The 15,000-nt window shown below is 41.0% G+C and overlaps 3 protein-coding genes across 3 annotated transcripts in view; all 3 read right to left on the reverse strand.

Annotated features, from left to right (window-relative positions):
- LOC101851762 (leucine-rich repeat-containing protein 74A) overlaps positions 1-1,558 on the reverse strand; it is a gene marked incomplete in the record, with an annotated part of 48,280 nt that extends 46,722 nt beyond the window's left edge. Inside the window, 1 exon segment of the mRNA XM_035972066.1 lies at positions 1,295-1,558.
- LOC106012934 (multidrug resistance-associated protein 1-like) overlaps positions 1-8,793 on the reverse strand; it is a 32,913-nt gene extending 24,120 nt beyond the window's left edge. The window contains exon 1 of the mRNA XM_035972062.1: positions 8,729-8,793. Within this exon, the coding sequence (XP_035827955.1) occupies positions 8,729-8,793 (65 nt within the window). The remainder of the gene's footprint in view (positions 1-8,728) is intronic.
- Positions 8,794-13,750: 4,957 nt separating this feature from the next.
- Positions 13,751-15,000, reverse strand: part of LOC101851981 (maltase 1) — a gene marked incomplete in the record, with an annotated part of 53,657 nt that continues 52,407 nt past the window's right edge. The window contains 1 exon segment of the mRNA XM_013087316.2: positions 13,751-15,000. This exon segment is cut by the window's right edge and continues 55 nt beyond it. Coding sequence (XP_012942770.2) covers positions 14,857-15,000 — 144 coding nt within the window.

Raw genomic sequence — 15,000 nt, forward strand, 5'->3', positions numbered from 1 at the left:
CGATTAGCACAACGGACACACTGAGATCAGCGTTTCTACTCTCCGTAACGGAATACAATAGTCTTTTTGACGGTGATGGAGTCTTGTGATTTCTTCTCGGATTTTCTTTGTCTCTCTCTCTCTCTCTTTCTCTCTCTCTCTCTCTCTCTCTCTCTCTCTCTCCCTCTGTCTTTCTTTCTTTTTTTCTTTCTTTCTTTCTTTCTTTTCTATCTCTGTCGTTCTTTCCCTCTCTCCCACGTTTCCATACATAATGCACACACACACACTCTCACACACACACACACACAAACTCACACACACACACAAACACACACACACAAACACATACACACACACACATTCGCGCACTCATTCTTTCGTTCCATTAACGTCTATTTCCCTCTCACACTCAAAGAAAATAGTCCTTAAAATACTTGAGCGTGCCTGTGTGGTAAAATTCAACCCGATGGGGCTTATGATATATTATGGCACAATAAAAGCAAAAGCCTCTCAGCGAAAGAATAGAATGATTTCCAGCTTCCATTACTTGAGAATGAGTGACCAAGACACTCATACCTGTATTGATCCTTTTTCTTGGCACCAGAGACGGAATATGATTCAAGATGAACGAGTTATTCGATGGCTTCGGCATTATGGGCAAAATTCATGATGTCCTCAAAATTGATGACTCAAAAATGTGTCTTCAAAATTGGTGACTCAAAAATGTGTCCTCAAAAGTGGCGAAAGAAATAAAGAAAAAAAAAAAGAAAAATGAACGAAGAAAGAAAACATGCCCAACAAGACTGGAGAATAAAAACGGATTGGGAAATAAGAACGTTTTTTTTCTTCTTGACAATATAAATGTTACTATAGCGTTTGTAACTGTCATACAAATAATTCACGTTCATTTATACAACGTAGCTGTAGTATATAATCTATGAAGACTACATGGTAAAAGTCACACATTGAAAATCGTGAGGGTACCAATTTTGAATGCTTAAAAATTTATTTTTTTTACTCATAGCTGTATTTCTGTCCAACCGTTGGTTGATTATTGTTGTTAGATTTCCCATTCAACAACACTTAACAATACACCACCAGTCAAACAGATATGAAGTTGTGAGTCCTCAAGCCTTTAAAATTGGCACCCTCACAATTACAATCGTTTTTCCCGCCTTTACTCTTAATATGCATATTATTATAAAACACAATACGTTAAATTTCAAACAAGCTGAAACATCAAATAAACTGAAACATTATAACGAAACATCACAGCCACTAGTTTGAACTCTAAGCACACTGGAGTGTTACTTACCTACAATCCAAACACCAGAATAAATAATTGTTGATATGATTCCTGTCTCAATGAAGCAGTAATCCTTTGGAAGAGATATTATAAATATGAGCGTGAGAATAATGGCAGTTCAGAAGCACATTAAATTTTATAGACGTTTCTTGAACAAGAAGCGCGCACCTACTCGCACTTATGATCGATATATCACTCCGTGATTCCCTTCCTGAGATCGATATATACATGTATTTATGTACACCGGCTCTCTCTCTCTCTGTCTCTCTCTGTCTCTCTGTCTCTCTGTCCCTCTCTCTCTCTCTCTCTCTCTCGTGGTAGCGGCTGACAGGTAACTATCTTCTTCTGGCAATCGCGACATCGGGTTCCAGTCGATCAGCCATGTGTAAGACTCCCCCTCCACTCCCCCTCCACTCCCCCTCCACTCCCCCTCCACTCCTCGCACCCTTCGCTTTTTACCTCACCCCTCCCACCCCCTCCCTTTTTTTCTCACTTACAACCTCGTTCCCCCCTACCCCTTTCAACCTACTCGTCCGTTTTTCGCCCCCCCCCCCCAACCGCCCTCGTAACCCTTCTCGACTCTCCCATCTTGATACGGGATCAGACATATCATTATTCCATATTGGCTATCAGGTTAACGCTAACCCCCACCACCCCTCTTTTTTTACGCCTGCGCCTTCCCAAATTTTCCGGGGGGAGGAGGGGGGGGGGGTGATTTTCTTTTTATAACCAAAGGCTAGGTTCTTCTTTTTTCTCCCGGACTTGTACAGAACAAATGTTCCTAAAAGAATATTATCTTTCACGTCTTCGTTCACACTTCTGTTGTGTAATCTTTGTTGTCGTTTTTTAAAGTCCGGTGACATCAGCATATTACCAATACTTTAATTGTATATTTCCCACCATGGATATCTATCTATCTATCTATCTATCTATCTATCTATCTATCTATCTATCTATCTATCTATCTATCTACCTATCTATCTATCTATCTATCTATCTATCTATCTATCTATCTATCTATCTATCTATCTATCTATCTATCTACCTATCTATCTATCTATCCATCTGTCTGTCTATCTACGATATAGTTGTTACACATCAATCCACAAAAAATGATTATACACGTATAAGAATACACAAATAGAAAGAGAGAGAGAGAGACAGAGAGAGAGAGAGAAAGAGAGAGAGAGAGAGAGAGAGAGAGAGAGAGAGAGAGAGACAGACAGACAGAGGAGAGAGAGTGAGAGAGAGAGCAAATCAGACAGACAGACAGACATAATGTCAGACACAAAAGCTTGACATAACAAGAGGTTCATAATCTCCTGGTTAGAGCGATAACCAGCAGCTGTAACGTCAAGTGTCACCCAGGATTATCTCCTGCTCTCGAGACTCGAGAAGTGTTCAGGTTTTTAGTACCAGTAAACATAAATGTGCAACTGGGATATCAAGAATCATATCCATGAGTTACTTCTCGCCATCCAAGAATGGAGATATGGGCTAAAAATCAACACGAGGTCAGATTTATAGATTTTCAGTTGATGCCATTTTGTTCAAGTCTACCGTTTCTTTTATTTTTCCACACTTACAAATTATACGAACACAACCTATAAAGCTGATTTATCAATTTCCATACGGCTACAATCCGAAAGAAGTAACTCATTTTGTCAGCACACCTCACAAATGTGCAACTGTGCTATCAAGTATCATATCCATGAGGAAGAAGGTAACGTGATGAACTTTAAATACGAACCCAGGGTAGGAGAGGAATATATGGACGTGTAAAATGTAGATTTTTTACACCAGCATCGGCCTTATTTCCATCATTAATTGGTCGCTTTCAAGGACAAGCGGGTTAACCCAGATTTCGGGGGTTCCAGAAATCTTGATCAACACCAAAAGTGGGTATTGCCCTACCTATAGGAGAAGTTTGTTTTCATTGGATTGTATATTTTTTTGGTTTTAGAGAAAACTTTCCCTGGTTTTTAAAGATACTGAACAAGGGGCAAAAACTTTACCTTCGATTCTCTCAAACAGCATTTTTGGGGGATAGCTCCCTTGTGCTTAAAAGTGACCAATTAAGAGGCTGGCTTCCGACTCTGGCTGTCAGGACCAACCCGGGCTGAGAAGGATACACCATCCCAATAATAGAAAGACCGAGATACTCGATACAAAGTTTCTCCCCTCTGGGGATCCGAACTTGGGTCTATTGTTTGCGATAGTGACCGCTCCACCATAGACCTCGATGTACGACAGAAGTACTGTGCCGATTAAGTAAAGTAAAAGTTGTTCCCGCATCCGATCCGGACTTTGGGGATTGCCTTGTTAGTGAGACAACTTCCTGGGCCTTCGTCATATTGTGGTAGGGTGGCCAGTTCCTTTCCACGCCGCCTTTACTTCCCCAACTCGAAGTCAGGTACCCATTACTGGTGGGTGGGCAGGAGGGGGCGAAAAAAATCCGTGTCTGAACCGAGGCTCGAACCCGGACTTTCTGTTTCGGAGACGAGCGCACTAACCGCTCCCCCACCGAGCCCGCACCGATTAGCACAACTAAAACTATACAAAAACAAAAACAAACAAACAAACAAACAAACCTCAACATACCTGTCATAATGACCACGTGCAGGGATAGTGCGAGTTTTGTAAACATAATTTCTTACAGTACAAGTTTGTTTTTAGTATAAGACACACTTAAACAATTCTCGTGCTTATCATCATAATATAATAAGTCACGACGTGGTGGAACCAGACGCTCGTCAATTTGTGTGCATATGGGGTCATTGGTATCAAAGAGAACAAAAAGCTCATTAAATGCTTTTTTTTATAGTAGATAGTTTTACGGTGCATAAAGAGTTTTACGACACTTACAACCCAATAAGGTCATATATATAAGTGCCGAAGACAAGAGGTGTTACAAGACAGTAAAAAGTACAAATGAGAAGGAGGGGAGATATAGACGATAGATGTTTGATAGGAAAGAAGAAGCAAACCACACCAGAGCACCCGCCAACCACCCACGATGGAAGAATGTAGGGCAAGAGAGTAAGGGGGTGGACAAAGAGGAACACGGACGGACAATATTAAGGCATGGACTGGCCTGGGTGTGCCAGAACGCAGAACGGCAGCTCGCGACCATGAGTGCTAGGGGGCCATTACGCCTCAACCTCAGAGTCAGAGATGACACCCCCCGAGAAACTCTCATGTAACACCTCTAATCTTCCGCACTTGTATGACCTTATTGTGTTCCAAGTGCCGTAAAACTCTTACTATGTACTAAAACACAACTAAGAAAATTGCCGCTTCATAGCGTCTCAGTGGTGATCCGCGATCTTCTGTCTCTGCTTCATCGGACCATGTTCTGTCCTGGATAGAGATTAATTTAAAGATTGGACTTGTCGGGGCAATGGGCAATTGTTAAATAGCCCATTGAATGAAACAATTGTTGTTGGCTTATTTATGAGTCTAGAGCAGTGGCAAAATAGCCCCAATAATAAAATAGTTGTTGGTTTATTTATGAGTGTAGCACAGTGATTGCCGACCTGGGTACTATCACCCCCTGCTGGGCAGGTTTGTCGCTTTCAAGCACAAGGGGGCAATCCCGAAAAATGCTGTTTTGAGAAAATCGAAGGTAAAGTTTTTGTCCCTTGTTCAGTTTCTATAAAAGACAACGAGAGTTTTCTCTATAACCAAACAAATATACACACCAATGAAACCAAACTTCTTCTATAGGTAGGGCATTGCCCACTTTTGGTGTAGGTCAAGATTTCTGGAAACCCCCGAAGTCTGGGTTAGCCCGCTTGTCCTTAAAAGCGACCAATTGGTATCGTAGGTAGTCGATGGGAATCTCACGGGCTGTGATAGGTACTGTTGAGTGTCCTGCCTGGAAAAACACACATGTGTCAGACAGACAAACAGACAGACAGACAGACAGACAGACAGACAGACAGGCAGTTAAACAGACAGACATACTTAAAAACAGATAGAGAGTTAGGGTGGATAGAGGAGATAAACAGAGAGATATTGTTGATAGAGAAAGAAACAGATAGATAGATAGATAGATAGATAGATAGATAGATAGATAGATAGATAGATAGATAGATAGATAAATAGATAGATAGATAGATAGATAGATAGATGGAGAGAGAGGAGATAGAAGGAGAGAAAGAGAAAGAGAGAGAGAGAGAGGGGGGGGGGTCAAAGAAAGAAAGAAAGAAAGAAACAGAGACTGACATCCAAAGCTATCTCACAAGAGAACAGTGATATCCCAGTCTTGTCTTGTGTAAGATGTGGGTGAACAGGTACACGACTTTGTGTGTGGGTTGGGAGGGGCGTGGGGAGAAGGGGGTGGGGGGGAGGGGAGGGGGTCACATCAATCAGCTGTACAGTATCGTCGTAGTGACCAGCCATCTCGCTTGGCTGAGATTACAGCTACAGCACCCGCTGCTTGACCGGGGATCACCGTTCTTTGTGTCATGACACGGTGGAATCAGGCGCTCGTCGATTTTGGGGCTTGTGGACAGACACCATTGTTGCAACGCAAGACAGAGTGAACTAGAGGTCCATGATCGCCCACGCCAGTCGGCAAGGCATCGGGTGATGATGATGAAGTTATTAGTGTCATCTGAAAGCTTATGAATTTCCCTTGCTTTCAATGAAATAAATAAACATCTATCAGGAATAGACGTCGAGACAGTTGAGATTGAACGAGGTGCTATCGATTGGTTTGAGAGGTAAAATTAGCGAGAAAATAGCCGGCAAAGTTTGTTAACTTTAACAGCTTGAGAGTCCTTGAAAACTGAAAACTTACATATTGTGTGCCATTAATCAACGTTGTTCAGTCAAATTCACGAGATGTGTTTTTATATGGACCTGAAGGTGTTGAGTAAACAAATTGATTGAAAATGGCCAAACTGGTGGGAAAAACGCCTGTTTCTTTGAGTGTTTTGTTATTTTGACGAGCGCCTGATTTCACCACGATGCCTCCCATTTGTTCACTCTCACTTTTATTGCTCTAGCGTGGGTGCGGAACTTGTCAATGTCTGTCCGTTCTTTGATGGTGCCGCCGATTTGAGACCCTCGCACACAGGTGAGGCGATTTCTTTTATCAGAGAGATAGATAGATGGAAGGAGTGGAGGTGGACGGCGAGGTTTTGTCCTCTGTTACTGTCTCTGAACCATGTCGACCGCGGACAATTTCAATGACGTATAAAATCAATCCATATGTGAGGCAGCGTGGTGGAATCAGGCTTTCGTCAATTTTGGGGCATGTAGAGTTATTGGTATCATATCATCTTAAAGCTTGTTCACTTGTCTTTATTTTGATGAAAAAAATATCCATTTATCTTGAATACAAGTCGAGATATTTGCGAACGAAGAAGGTTGGGGTCACCTGTTTTCAGAGATAAAATTAGTGAGAAAATGGCCGCCAAATATTACTTATTTCCTTAACGTTAGAGTCGGTGGTAACTGAAAATTTACATTTGTTCTGCCTTCAATCAACATTTTAAAGAAAAATCCACACAGAAATGAGTTCTTTAATACGCATGAAAGGTGTTGAGCCAAAAAACGAAAATTTGATAAAAATTCACAAACTTGCGGAAAAATGCAAGTTTCTTCACTTTGATTATTTTGACGAGAGCCTGATTTCACCCCGCTGCCTCACATATACCTTTTCTGTCTGTATCGGTTTTGCTGAACTAAAAATCGGGATGTTTGTTAGTTTTAGTAGAGGTTTTACGGCGTTCGCAACTGAATAAGGTCATATGAGCGCCAGGGAAGGTTTGATTTTACTCATTGAAATTGAGATAGAGAATGAGGGGCATACAAGAATACAACATTTCTTCAAAAATTTTAGCTCTAAAAACAGGTGACCCGCACCTCCTTCATTCACAAATATCTCGAATTGTATTCTACAAAATTTGATATTTGTTCATCTTAAACAAAAGAAATGAAAAAGCTTTATTAAGATGATACCAATAACTCCACATGAGGAGCGCCTGATTCCACCGCGTCTTGACCAAAATGAATAAATAATAAATAAACAAATAATCAAATAAATAAATAAATTTAAAAAAAATAAATAGATCGATAAAAAATCCGCTACCAAAAATAGAAACACAAACATAAAGAAGGAGTGGCGGGGAGCGGGGGCAAACCGTCTAAGTAACAAAAGGAAGAAATAAAACGGGAACAAAGGAGGGAACAAAGGCGGTGCCAGACGGGAACAAGACCGCGCGCTAGTTCTGCCTGTAAATACTGTAGTTCTGGCTGTAAATACTTCACTGTAAAGGTGACGTCTGCAACAACACGACACCACGCTCAATCGGCACACAACTGACGTGATGGTAGTGGTGGGCAAAATCCGGATAACCAGATAATTCTCAGTGAAACATTATCCGAATTCAGATTCGTAAACTCTCTTTCCTGACACGTTTGCGGAAGCTGGTGCAATCATTTGTTGACGTGGTTCTTCTAACCTATTTGCCGAAGCGGTTCATACTTTTAACTTTTACTTTTATACGCCGCTTATACCTTTTTGGGTGTTGCGGGAAGAAAGAGACGTCTCTCTGTCGCCAGCCGGAGAGCTTGGGTCAGGGGGATGCCGTGAGTTGTTAGTGTTTCCCCGACTCCATCTATCCAGGTCTTTCTCCGTCGCCCTCTAGCCTTGTTGCCATCGAATTCTTTTATGTAGGCACGTTGTGCTGGGTGGTGTGTTGGTGTTGGATTTGATGCATGACATTTGTGCCCACCATTTCTCTGATTACTGGGTTTCTAATTTTGTCTTGCCTGGTCTAGTTTACTGTTTTTCTAAGGGATCGCATTTCACATGATGTAATTCTTTGCTCTAATGTCTTGTTCGTGGTCCATGTTTGGCATTGATGGGTGAGTGTTGGGATGAATATGGTGTTGATCATTTTGAGTTTTTGTTGTCATGGGGATGTTAGGATGTTTCAGTAGTGGAATAAGCTGGTAACTAACATTATTGGCCTTTTGCACTCGTGTTTCAATTTCTCTGTTCAGTCGCCCTTCCTCTGTGAATATACTTCCGAGGTACTTAAATTCTTAGAGCTGTCTGAGACTGTTGTTGTTGATGTGTATCCTGACTGGTTCTGGCTTTCTGCTTACTTTCATTGTCTTTTTTTAATGTTGATCTTCATGTCGTAGTTGTTACATTCTTTGTTTAATCTGGTGGTGTGGTGTTGGAGACTTCGTTCATCTTTGTGTGCCCGGCTTTGGTCATCAGCGAAGATTAATTCATTTAGGGCGTCTGGTTCTGTGTTGGTCTCTTTTCTAATTCTATCCATGTATATGATAAATAGTAGTGGTGATAGGACACAACCTTGTCTTATTCCGGAGGTGAAGCGGTTCATAACACATTTAATCGCCGAAGAGGTGCATTAACATATTATCCGGATTTTGCTAAAGCCATTCAATGCCCAGCCCTACTTGATGGCTAGAACCCTGTTCCACTGACCCGAGCATTGATCAACCAGAACGTTTATGGGCGACATTATGGTACCTACCCTGAGGTCCCTACTGGGCTACAGTTATAACATAAAACAGTCAGGATACAGAAAATGACCATCCTCTTTAACATATTATCTTTATAGCCTTATTTGATCCACTTTGTGGGCAAAACAATTAGTGATAGTAAGCTACAAATACAGGTGGGCTGGGCTGCAATCTAATTGTGTCACGACGCAGTGGAATCAGACGCTCGTCAATTTTTGGGGCTTGTGGAGTTGTTTTAATCTGAAAGCTTATGCATTTGCCTTACTGTCAATGGAAAAAGTACCCATCTTTCTTGAATAGACGTCAAGATGCTTGCAAAAATTGAAGGAGGAGGGGTCGCCTGGTTTCAGTGATAAGGTTAGGGAGAAAATGGCTGCCAAAGTTTGGTAATTTTAATAGCTTGAGAGTCCTTGAAAACAGAACAGTGATTTATGTTTTGTCTTTAATCAATGCTTTTCAATAAAAATTCACATGGAAATATATTTTTGTATGGAAATACAAGGTGTTGAATCAAAAAACAAAAATTAAGATAAAAATTGTCAAACTGGCAGAAAAATGTCTGTTTCTTCGATTTCATTATTTTGACGAGCGTCTGATTTCACCACGATGCGTCACAATAATTGTAGGTGTTAAAACGTACTGTTATGGTGGACCTAATTGGGATTGGAAATGTTTTACGACCTTCGCCCTTCTAATAAAAAATAAAAAAATAAAATAGAAAATAATAATTTAGATAATTCAGCTGGCTGAGTGTTTTGCTCATGCAACTGGAGCAAACCAAGGATGAGATTATACAACATCTGAGCAAGCAGACGGTCATTATCATCATCGTCATCATCATCATCATCATCATCATCATCATCATCATCATCATCATCATCATCCAGTGCCAGGTCTACGACAGACATCGGCGATCATGGTTCTCCATTCATTCCTTTGCTCGGATTCTCTTTAAAAACCTACCTTTCCCTGATCTTTCCCCGTTACCCATTTGTTTAGGTTCCCTAAGTATGTTGCTCTGGGCCTACCCCTGCCTCGTTTGCCTTCAATTTTGCCAGTGAGAGCTACATGTTCAAGACCTTTAGATCTATGTCTATTCAGGTGTCCCAAGAGCTGCATTTGTCGTTTCCTGATTGTTTTTAACTGTGAGCGTCCCACGTGGGCTTCATCAGGCACTACCTCATTTGATTTCTTTTTTCTTCCACGATAATTAGTCGCTTTTAAGGACAAGCGGACTAACCCAGATTTCGGGGGTTTTCAGAAATCTTGACCTACTCCAAAAGTGAGCATTGCCCTACCTGTAGGAGAAGTTTGATTTCATTGGTATGTATATTTGTTTGGTTATAGAGAAAACTTTCCTTGTCTTTTAAAGAAACTGAACAGGAGGCAAAAACTTTACCTTCGATTTTCTCAAAACAGCATTTTTCGCGAATGCCCCCTTGTGCTTAAAAGCGAGCAATTATTCTCAGCAGTCTCCCAAGCAGACGGTAATCGCTAAAAACAAACAAAAACTCCACGCACTTGGGAATCGAAGTCACCTCGTTTGCGTGCTACGGTGAGGAGCCTAACCAAAGATCGTACATAACAAGAGAGTTCACGTTTACTTGCTAGTTCCGCTTGCTGCACACCAGCCTAAATCTTCAACATTGTTTGGGCACCCGATGAGTAATTGGTCGCTTTTAAACACAAGGGGACTGTCCCGAATAATGCTGTTTTGAAGAAAAACGAAGGTAAATTTTTTGCCCCTTGTTCAGTTTCTTTAAAAGACAAGGAGTGTTTTCTTTATAGTCAAACAAATATACACACCAATGAAACCAAATTTCTCCTATAGGTAGGGCAATGCCCCCTTTTGGTGTAGGTCAAGTTTCTGGAAACCGTCGAAATCTGGGTTAGCCCGCTTGTCCTTAATAGCGAACAATTAAGGTATAGGGAAAATGGTTGGTTGGAAAGGGGGTGGGGGGGGGGGGGGGGGGGGTTGAAGCGAGTAAAGTGATTCAGTTTTAAAAAGTGAAAAAACAACCCCAACAACTAAAGACCCCCCCCCCCCACACACACCTTTAGAAAAACCACCCTATGAACTGCAACCTGTGTGTCGTTTGGTGCTGTGTTGGAACTACGCGCTCCACTTATTCTTTAAAAAAAAGTTATTTCGCATTTGGAGTTCCATTTGGTTTGGTAAATTTGACTTTGAATAAATATAACAAATGGCTCCATATTTTCTAGTATAGTATCTCTTCAATTTGTTTCTGTCTCTGAATTCTTTTCCCTAGCACCACATGACCGTTGCTGTGTCGAAGTTTTTCTCTTTAACTCAACGGACCCCCAACAAAAACAGACCCACGTAGAACTGCTAATAGTTCAGCACGGCAGATACACCATGATATAATATTTGTTAGCGCAATGTCTCCGTCCCAGTGTCTCTTTGCTTATCGTTTCGCCAGGCGTCACTTCGGCATTACCGGCTATTGAACGTGCACCTAAATCGAATTTTGAGTGCAATAGTTAAACGCTTTGTGTCATTCAGTGAGCGACTATTGAATGTACATTTGTGTGTGGCGTTCGTAAGCTGGGAATTGCCTTATCTCAGTCAGACCACGAGGCCGCTATGTGCCAGTATTCACGAAATGTAACACTTACAATTCAAATAAGGCAAATTTTATTTTCCACTAGAAAGGTTGTAGAGCTACTCTAAAGCCTTTTGTTCATCGAGAAGGTTAATTTTTTCCCTTTCTGTAAAAGAAAATAATTATTCATTCGCCTTGCTTTCGAAGAAAAGAATACCCATTTATTTTGAATAGAAGTCGAGAAATTTGAGATTGGAGGAGGTTGGGTCGTTTGGTTTGAAAGGTAAAATTATCGATAAAATGGCCGCAAAAGTTTGATGACTTCCATAGCTTGGGAGTTCATTGAAAGTGAAATATCACACATTTTGTGCTTTTAATCAACGATTTTCAGTAAAATCGAAACATAAATGTGTTTTTCAAAGGGTATGAAAGGGGATAAGCCAAGAAACAAAACAAAACAAAAATTGATAAAAATTGTCAAACTGGTGGAGAAAATGTCAATTTCTTTAAATTCACTATTTTGACGAGTGCCTGGTTTCATATTGAAATGTGACACACACATGTGTCCGATTCGTCTATAATACGTTAACAGTAACTTGTGTCAGTTTCACCAACTCAAAGATGCCATGCAGAAATAGGGCAGAGGAGGGCTCGTCCCATTTTCCCCTCTGTTGTTTCTGTATCCATCTTCCCGTTTCCCGTTCATGAGCTGGTTGTGATCATCTCGTTGTGTTCATACGTCGTTGATCCCAACAGAATTCTTGATGTTATAATGGCCATTGGCCTTTACGGAAAATTGTAAATACGGTTATTTTTATATTAAGCAGGTTATCATTTTTAGATTGTTATTTTACCTCAACTTTTTAACATTTTAAAATCTGATTGTTGACCCGAGCCAAGCTATGCAGTGAACTGTTGTGAATACAACCAACTTGTGTTTCTCGCGCTCATATGACCTTATGCAGTTGCGAGCGCCGTAAAACTCTTTCTAAAACAAAACCATAAAAGGAGATGTGCATTGAATTTGATGATTGTGTTTCTGAAATAACATTACTGTTTCGTTACCGAACCTTAGAGGTACCAAAGAAAAACGGAAAACATACAAACAAAAACGGTCCAAAATTGATACCTAGACCCCCGCTGAAAATCTAATCCCATGGTGGCGTGAATCTTTCGCTCTACTTACAATACACAACGGGCCTGTGAAAGGTGCGCCTTATTGCGCATGCCACAGGGAAACAAGTTATTCAGACAATACTAACCATAAATTAGAGTATTGAACGAGTCGTACGTAAGCTCTTATGCAGCCCCACTTCCCTTCATTCCTTTTATGAGGTAATTCTTTCCGGTGTATTCGCCGTTTATTGGTGTGAAAGCAAACACGTATGTATCAATGGGCAAATCAAACGAAGTCAAACTGGTATCGATTGAGAGAGAGAAAGAGAGAGAGAGAGAGAGAGAGAGAGAGAGAGAGAGAGAGAGAGAGAGAGAGAGAGAGAGAGAGAAAGACTAGGGTCTTTTTAGCTCATGGCACTACACAAATTCTATATTTTCATAATCCAAGGGAATGGGGGTAAGTAGGCCGTCTTCTATAGCTATATATACGGATCAGTTGCTTTGAAGCTCACCACATGGCACTCAAACCTGGTCCACAGAGTGCAAACGGCTTCACATGGTAACTTTCCTTTGATTTCTGCCATTACTACAATCCCACACGTCATAAAATACCAGGATCAATAAAAGAGTGACATGTTACGACGTTTTGGACAGAATCCAGTCTTTGAAGGGAAGGTCGTATGCTTCGGGAATTCATAACTTCTGGATTGTGAAGAGGAGGGCTGTTGGTAGGTGTGCATTCCAAGTTTTTTGTTTTTGTTGTGATCAGATTGTTAAGAATGACACAGAGAAGCTCATAATGGTTCGTTGATGAACGTGTTTTGAAACGAAACGAGTTGGAGAGAGATAGATAGATAGATAGATAGATAGATAGATAGATAGATAGATAGATAGATAGATAGATAGATAGATAGATAGATAGATAGATAGATACGGTGTCTTTGGTATCATCTTCAAATAAGAGATGTATGCGTTTGGAGATATTTACTCTTTTTTACATCTTCACATACACTCTCTTTCTCTCCTTTTCTTTCTCTCTGTCTCTCTGTCTCTCTCTCTCTCTCTCTCTCTCTCTGTTCCTCTCTGTCTCTCTCTCTCTTTCTCTCTCTCTCTGTCTCTCTCTTTGTCTCTCTCTCTGTCTCTCTTTCTGTCTCTCTCTCTTTTTCTCTCTCTCTCTCTTTCTCTCTCTCTCTCTCTCTCTCTCTCTCTCTCTCTTATCGCCTTGCAGTCTTTTATGTGAAATATCATCAGACACAAGACTCAATGTATTGATTACCAGTTAATTGTTTATTAAGTCCCTTGTACGCTTCAAACAGAGACCTCAGACCCTACAGGAAAGATCCCCTCCCGTACAAAAAAGAAACATAGAAAACAACAAGAGAAACGACGAGAATTAGGTACCCCTAAATTATCTAAAACGCATACACGTCTTATGTAACCCATGCATAGTTAGTTTAGTAAGACTTTTACATCGCACGCAACTACATACATGTACTATGGTTACTTGAGCGCGCAATCACAAGTTGGTTGTACAGTGTATTCACGATATTTCATAAAACGGCTAGGCTTTACTTTATGGTAAGGTTAAGCATATCATGCCAACCGCCCACACAAAGCTGTATCATGTATTAGAAGATCTACATCCTCTTTGTCTAACGTCTATACAAATCAACACCATGTATACTGCTGTAAGATCTACTTTCTCTATGTTTACCGCCATGACAAAGCTCACGCATGCTGCTGCAAGATCGTCTGTCAAGACTCAAAATATCGCCTAGACAAAGCTGTATCATGCAAACGGCTCTAAAATCTACTTCTACTGTGTCTATCGCCCTGATAAAGCTGCATTATGTATGCTGGTGTAAGATCTACTTCTTCTATGTCTACCACAAAAAGGTGTATCATGTACACTGCTCTAAAATATACTTCCCTATGTCTACCCCCCATGGAAAGCTGTATCATGTATACTGCTGTAAGATCTACTCCCTCTATATCATGCACACTGCTGTAAGATCTACTCCCTCTAGATCATGTATACTGCTGTAAGATCTACTCCCTCTATATCATGTATACTGCTGTAAGATCTACTCCCTCTATATCATGCATACTGCTCTAGAATCTTCTTCTACTATGTCAACTGCACAGATAAAGCTCATGCACACTGCTGTAAGATCTACTCCCTCTATATCATGTAAACTGCTCTATAATCTTCTTCTACTATGTCTACTGCACAGATAAAGCTCATGCACACTGCTGTAAGATCTACCTCCTCTATGTCATGCATACTGCTCTAGAATCTTCTTCTACTATGACAGCTGCACAGATAAAGCTCATGCACACTGCTGTAAGATCGTCTGTAGAAGGTCAAAAGTCCGCCCCCAATCACAACTTGAGGACGAGCCCTTGTCCAGGCTGCAGCGTGAGAGAGTCCAGGGAGACGGTGGAGAACTTGTCCTGGGCACTGGGGACGTTGCCCGTGGTGGCGATGACCACACCGGTGGGCGAGTTGACCGCTCCCTGGCTGTA

The sequence above is a fragment of the Aplysia californica genome, unplaced genomic scaffold (assembly GCF_000002075.1).
Source record: "Aplysia californica isolate F4 #8 unplaced genomic scaffold, AplCal3.0 scaffold00572, whole genome shotgun sequence".
NCBI classification, from domain to species: Eukaryota; Metazoa; Mollusca; class Gastropoda; order Aplysiida; family Aplysiidae; genus Aplysia; species Aplysia californica.